Raw genomic sequence first — 7,085 nt, forward strand, 5'->3', positions numbered from 1 at the left:
TTGAACTATTTAACTTTTTATTTTAGATGTATTTTTATAAATTTTAATACCTATTTTAATGTATCATTTGGCTCTATCAAACTCTTAATAAAGTGAAATTGTGGATCAAGATTCGTACAGCCGACTTCAAATAAGTTGAGAAAAGACAGTGAAGATGATGTTTTGATGGGCTACTTGAATTTTGATCAAAATAATGATGTAATTGGAAATTAGGTTAAAACGCAAGAGTAAAATGATAAAATTAGTCCAAATCACATATATAGTTTGGTAAATTTCCCTTTAAATTCCAAACAAAATAAAGAGGGAGACATGGGGTGTGAGAGGCACAAGAAAATAATTCAAGCGCTATAGTGCTGTGCTCTCCTTCACAATAAAATAACGCAATCACATTTCTTATCATTATGTACCGATAGAAAAAAAAAAGAAAAAGTCAAAAAAAAAGAGACGAAATTTAAAAAATGGTGGAATCCTATAAAATCCCATTTAAAATTGGCCAAATAATTCGTGTTTTTTTGTTTGGAAGGAAAAATATTTCCAACGTAGAAGTATTTTTAGGACTTCAAACAAATGTTTTGAGCTGCAACCCCTTTAACCAAGGAATTAACTTAAAAATCTAATTTTGGATGCTTAGATATTTGAAACTCAAAATCTATTTTTTTAGGAAATAATCATTATGCATCTCAATATTTTGAGGATAAAAACTTATGTAAGGTGTCAACCTTACACTATTGAAGTAAGATGCACTATTGAAGTATGATATACCTCAAAAATATTCTAGAAGTGAGTGTTCGTTCCAATGTAGAAAAATGTTACACTCGATCATCTCAACCTCGAGATTGATAGATGTGATAAACAAAAGAATTTCAAGTCTTAAAAATAATTCATGTTTGGACAAGTTATCTGGATTGTTTATTTTCAAGATTTTCAAATATTTATAGCTTTTAGATCTGTACCATTTGTTAAATTTTACTAAACCTAGATCTCTAGGCGTAAATTAGAGATGCGCCTTATTTATATGGTATAAGAAGGATGGCATATTTTTAATAAAAAACCCCCCAAAGTACCTCGTTGCCTAAAGGAGCAAATGAACAATATACTTCCATGAGAGTATAGTGTACAAGGTCCTAACTGATATTTTATCTAGGGATGCATTTTCAAACAGGCCGAGGCTTTATAAAAAGTTGAAATCAAAGTAAAGCCTCACCTTGAATCTTCATTTGAAAAGCACTATAGGCATCATAAATATCCATGATGACTTTAAAATCAATTTTCAACATGGATTATGAAATTTGAAACTAAAAAACTGATACAAATTTTAGGATCCTTAAGAACTTATTTCTAAGGCGAATTAGACGGTTCGGACAATATACTACAATATACACTACTTTTAATGCCTGATATCCAATTTTTTTTTACAACCACACAGTCAAGGCCAAGGTGATTGATTTGAAAGTTTTCTGATATCGTAACTATAATTTTTTTATTAATTTTGAGGTGAGGCTTTATTTTTTTATTTTTTATTTTTTTTATTTTTATAGGAGTGCAATGTTATCATAACATCTTCCTTTATTCTATATTTCCTCAGCAAAAATTCCAAGATAAAATGTCTGAAGGAGAGTGTCCACGCCTAAAATGGAAGAGAGAGACTACCCAAATGAATAAAAATAAAGCAACTGTTAAAAAGGTAAAAAGCCGTTAAGAGTCTTTAGAAAAAGGAAAGGAGTGGGTGGGAAACGTTATAAATTTGAAAATTTTACCGTTTACGGTTTGCGTAAAAATTGGAAGGACACGCTTGAAATTCGCACTTTCTTTATGGACAATATCGAGACATTATCCTATTTCTCTTTCGTTTAATATCACAGTGAATCGGCATTGACTTAGAATTGGAGGAAAACAATTTAAAACCCTTCTCCGGTCTCTCCCACCAGCGAGAAAACCTAGGGCTTTTATGAATCTGAAATTTGGGGTTTTCTCAGAGGCGAAATTTAGGGTTTTTTGATCGTCTTCATCATCATTTCGAAGAGAAATCAGTATTGAATTTAAGGTTTTTATTTGGCTTCTTGATGATGGTTTCTTTCGTTGGTGCATTTCCACTTTTGTGCTGCTTTGAAGGGTTTTTTTTCAGCGCTTGATTTGTTGGTTTGAGGTTTCTGAAATTCGGGTTTGGATTAGTTTAGTGGACAATTATGATGATTGGATCTCGATCCAGTGAGAAAGGGTTCTTTTTTTTTTCCTTGGATTTTTTGTTGTTGATTTGAATTTTCACGATGGGTTATCTGGATGGCGTTTGTCACCTAGGGTTTAGGGTTTTGATGTATTCATGGATATTTCAATGGCATTTGTTCTGATCTTGACCGCATGAGGGAGAGTGAGATTCATTAGATGTCGTATTTATTTTTGCATTTCTTTTTTTTGGAATTTCTTTTGTTTATTATGCTTATTGTTAATTTGGATTTTTGGGATATTTTAAAACAATGGCGAGTCTTCAATAGTGCATCTAATATTTATGCATGAACCAGATGGAAACTATTTGGTACATTTTTTAACCGTACTAGTAATATCCACAATCTAATTGCATGAATTGTTTCATGTGTATGCATAGAAGCTTCGAATTGTTCCACAGGGATTTGTGTGAAATTTTCCTCGGTGTTAGTTAGAATAATGGAATTTTTAAATATGATGAATTCTTGTCTTGTTCATCGAGAATACCTTACTGATTTCTTTCAAATTTTCCATTCGTTCAAGTTCTAAGCTTAGTCTTGTAATTGATCAAATCACGAATAGCTTTTGGGGGGGGGAAATATAGATTCGAGTGCACTAATAGTTGGGTGTCTGTGTTTGATGTAATTTTTTTTTTATGTCAATTTTGTTGAATTCTTCTATCTTATTAGCCATATTATCTATTTAATGTCCAAGAAGTACTTATCGCCTTTTGCACCTTCTTTTTCTCCTTCGGTTCTATGAATTACTACAGCATTCTCATCATGATAACTATGTTTTAATTTCTTAGTATGATATACCATATGCTTGAAGGGTCACATTCCCTTTAGGATCCATAATAGATATCAATATCCTAGTAACCTTCAAACCCATCCTCATTCATTTTCAGAAACTCCTATCATTAGAAGTAACATCATGTCTAACTAGCACCCACCAACGGCACTGTACTTTCAGTATCTTCCATTGCAATCACTTTTGCTCATGATCACCTGTTTTTTCTTAGAAATAGCAAAAACCACACATTATTTTTGTAATAATCAAACAGCATTCAATTTTTGTACTAGGACTGTTGTGTCTTTTATTTGGTAGATCGTGTCATGAAGAATGATTGTTCTGATTTCAGATTTAATATCTCTTATTGGCTCCTTAGGAATATGAAAAAACTATTTGTGACATATGTTGGAAATCCTTTATTTTATTCCTTCTTTTTCCATTTGCTTCCTCACTGATTTAATCTTTGTATATTATTTAAAAGTAGAATTTATAAAAGTTTTTATATGTTCCTTTTGTGGCGTAGTTTTCCTTTTTGGCTTTAGATATATTTGGCTAATATTCCATAATTATGATTTAAGTGGTCCTTTGCTTTTGCTGGGTAGGTTGGAGATATTGCCAAGCAATAAACTGAAGTAGGCTGAAGGAGAAATGTTTGTGCAGTAATTGGTTGAGGAGCTAGTGACAATTGTGGTTAAAAAATAAACAACCATGGCTCCTGGGGGCAGCATTTGTAAGGAAGTACCAGAATCTCACTCTTTGGATTATGATATATCCACCACAAGCAGCGAGGCTGAAGGTGTTCAGTACCCAAAAGCTTCCCCTGTGCCCACTGGTAAAGCAGGTTTATCTTCAACTAATGGTGTGCACGAGCTTCTCGAGTGCCCTGTCTGCACAAACTCTATGTACCCTCCAATTCATCAGGTACAATTCTGAGTTCCTTGGGGTCCTTCAGAAACTGATTCACATGTTTTTGAAAATTGGCTTTGATTGTATTTAGGTTTGAAATTTGTGATTTGGGTCCAAGTTCTAGCCAAAATTGTTGGAGAAAGTAAAGGCGATTATAAATAGGAATAAACCCCAAAATTTAATTTGGCCAGAATTTTAACTTTTGATTTTGACAAAGTTTCAAGAACCTGGACTTATTTCACCCGATATTGAAGGAACTTTTGATTTTGACAGAAGTTTCAAAAAAACCTGGAATTATTTTGCCCAATATTTAAGGAATGACAACCTATATACTTGTCACGTGCCCGTCATTATACTTCTTTGATCTTGCCTCCAACATTCCAATCTTAGGCTAATCCACTCCATATCGACTTTCCAAAAAAAAGAAAGTGGCATTGGACGATCTGTAAATGTCTTATGCTCTATGCTGGGATGTACTAGTGATTTTTCCTATTAAGGCATTATACTTTCGCTATTCGCTGAAGGTTCGCCTACTTTCCTCTCATTTTTTTTGAGAAGAAAATATCAAGCCTAGTTTCCTCTCATTGGAGATACATGATCTCTTTTACTTTCTTCTTGTGATGCCAAAGTTTTCCCAAGGTTATTCTTGTTATATCTTCTTCTTCTGATCTCTTTTTCTTTCTTCTTGTGATGCGAAAGTTTTCCCAAGGTTATTCTTGTTATGTCTCCTTCTCCTTCTTCTTCCTCTTCTTTTTTTTCATCTTATTCTTCTCCTTCTCCTCCTCCTCCTTTTAGTCATTCCTTTCCTTTATGGATAAGTTGTGATTTGAACCTGTTCAGGGGGGCTGTGTTATTTGCAGTCCAATCACCAACTCAACAGGCCGTACTCCCATCGCTGAGTTCTTTTTGTAGAGCTTTCTCATATTGATGTGGTTGACATTATTCTTGTATGCTGGTACTTTTTTTGTCATGGTTTCTTTATGCTTGAACATAATCTGGTTTACTTCAGGAAAAAAAAAATGGAAAGAGGGTTAAAAAATAGTGTCATTTCTCAAGAAAACCAGCAAAATTAGAATATGGGGGGGAAAAAAGAAAAAAGAAAAATCTGATGCCTTTTTTTTTTCTAATTTATGTTCTGCTAGACTAATCTTTCTTCAAAATCAGGCAATTTCCTTTACCTTTAATAAGTTTGTTGCATATTTCTTTATTTCTGTTTATTTTCTCTGGAACTTTAATACAAAAGAAATCAATTACTTGACAATCTCTCTCGCTCCCCCCACGCCGGACTAGCATTCCATTCGTTTAATGAATTCGTGACCCACTTTTCCATTTCCTCTAGCCTCTTTAACACAAAATTTCCCCCAATCTCCAACATTTGCAGTGCCCAAATGGCCATACCCTGTGCTCTAACTGCAAGCTCAGGGTCCACAACCGTTGTCCCACCTGTCGATACGAACTGGGCAACATAAGGTGCTTAGCTCTCGAGAAAGTTGCAGAGTCCCTTGAGCTCCCCTGCAGATATCAGAGCCATGGGTGCCAAGACATATTCCCTTATTATAGCAAGCTTAAACATGAACAACAATGCAGGTTCAGGCCTTACAATTGCCCATATGCAGGCTCAGAGTGCCCAGTAACTGGTGATATCCCCACCCTTGTTACTCACCTCAAGAATGACCATAAGGTGGATATGCATGATGGATCTACTTTCAACCATCGATATGTTAAGTCCAACCCACAGGAGGTCGAGAATGCAACATGGATGCTTACTGTAAGTGGTTTGATGCTTGACATGTATGTACGTTTGCATGTATGGTCTTTATGCAATATCTGCTGAATACTGCTCATCCCATGTCCGCACACACACACATGCAGCCACACATGCACACACACACACACTGAGAGAGAGAGAGAGAGAGAGAGAGAGAGAGAGCACTGTTGGAAACTTGTCAGAGCAGCTGGCAGCCTAATGCTTATATCTCAGATTATTACTTGGATGGAGTTTTGCTTTGGATCTGAGAAGTCCCTTTTCACTACTGAAGGTTTTTCATATTTTTCTTTTGTTTGTTCTTTGTTTTACCTTCGCGCTACCTGTTTATGCTGACGCTCAATTAGAATTCCTCCGTCGCTCCTCTTGTAAGTCATTGTCTTTTTTTTTTTTTGATTTTCTCCCGCATGGACAATAATTTCTTGCTCCTGAACCCTCCTCTATCTCTTGAACCCTTCTTACCAGTTCTCTTCTAACCTCTCTCTCTTTCTCTCTCCCCTTCTTAGTGTGTATGTGTGTACGTGTGTGTACGCGCGGGGGTGTGTTTTCAGTAAGCGATTCTAAGTCCTTAAATTTTCTCCTAGTTCTCGCTCCAAAACTTCATACAAAGACACGCACACTATAGAAGCTTTTGCCAGGAACCCTCGTTCCCAAGCTCTCATTCTCATATTGCACACTCACTCTTTCTTTAAAAGTTCTCACTTTTCACTGAAGTTCTCTCTCCTCTCTCTCTCACTCTCTGACATTTCCATTCCACGGTAACTCACAGGTCTTCAATTGTTTTGGGCAACAATTCTGCCTGCACTTCGAGGCCTTTCAGCTGGGGATGGCCCCCGTATACATGGCCTTCCTCCGCTTTATGGGTGATGACAACGAAGCCAAAAACTTCAGTTATAGCCTAGAAGTGGGTGGCAATGGCCGGAAGCTCATATGGCAAGGCATCCCAAGAAGCATAAGAGATAGCCATCGAAAGGTTCGAGATAGCCACGATGGCCTCGTAATCCAAAGAAACATGGCACTCTTCTTCTCCGGTGGAGATAGGCAAGAGCTAAAGCTAAGAGTAACCGGTCGGATTTGGAAAGAGCAATGATACAATCTTGCTAGTGGTTGGCTGGGGTCTAGCAGCGATGGTTGGAATTTGGGTGCTTCTCCTATGTTAGCAAAAATTGACTGCAAGTGAAGTGCTTTGGAGGCGTATCCAAAGAGGGTTGGTGGTTTAGGAGTGAATTTGTTTGGGAGTACAAGAGAAGAGAGAAATATCTGTTCAGTGAATGATTTATTGTACTTTGAATGTATGGATATTTGATGGCTGAAGAATGGAAAAGATGGGAAATCTTGGTAGTCGGTGTTTCTCCCGACTGAGAGAGAGGAAAAAGGGTGTATCGGGGCCCTATAACTGTGGAAAAGATAAGAAAGGTAA

The 7,085-nt window shown here is 36.3% G+C and overlaps 1 protein-coding gene across 1 annotated transcript; it reads left to right on the top strand.

Moving 5' to 3' along the window:
- The first annotated feature begins 1,882 nt into the window (after nucleotides 1-1,882).
- On the top strand, nucleotides 1,883-7,009 carry LOC18443905 (E3 ubiquitin-protein ligase SINAT2). The gene is made up of 4 exons (XM_006854085.4): nucleotides 1,883-2,044; nucleotides 3,597-3,915; nucleotides 5,282-5,668; nucleotides 6,435-7,009. Exons 2-4 carry the CDS (start codon nucleotides 3,703-3,705, stop codon nucleotides 6,753-6,755), a joined length of 921 nt encoding a protein of 306 aa, XP_006854147.1. The 5' UTR covers nucleotides 1,883-2,044; nucleotides 3,597-3,702; the 3' UTR covers nucleotides 6,756-7,009.
- Nucleotides 7,010-7,085: the final 76 nt, after the last annotated feature.

This window comes from Amborella trichopoda, chromosome 3 (assembly GCF_054954075.1).
Source record: "Amborella trichopoda isolate Santa Cruz 75 chromosome 3, AtrichopodaSantaCruz75HAP2 v2.0, whole genome shotgun sequence".
In the NCBI taxonomy this organism is placed as follows: domain Eukaryota; kingdom Viridiplantae; phylum Streptophyta; class Magnoliopsida; order Amborellales; family Amborellaceae; genus Amborella; species Amborella trichopoda.

What these genes read in the sequence shown, in the direction of transcription:
- LOC18443905 (XM_006854085.4), top strand. Translation starts at nt 3,703, where the DNA reads ATGGCTCCTGGGGGCAGCATTTGTAAGGAAGTACCAGAATCTCACTCT. An exon ending in TGTACCCTCCAATTCATCAG is followed by an intron (nt 3,916 to 5,281) that starts GTACAATTCTGA and finishes CAACATTTGCAG; the next exon opens with TGCCCAAATGGCCATACCCT. An exon ending in ATGCAACATGGATGCTTACT is followed by an intron (nt 5,669 to 6,434) that starts GTAAGTGGTTTG and finishes GGTAACTCACAG; the next exon opens with GTCTTCAATTGTTTTGGGCA.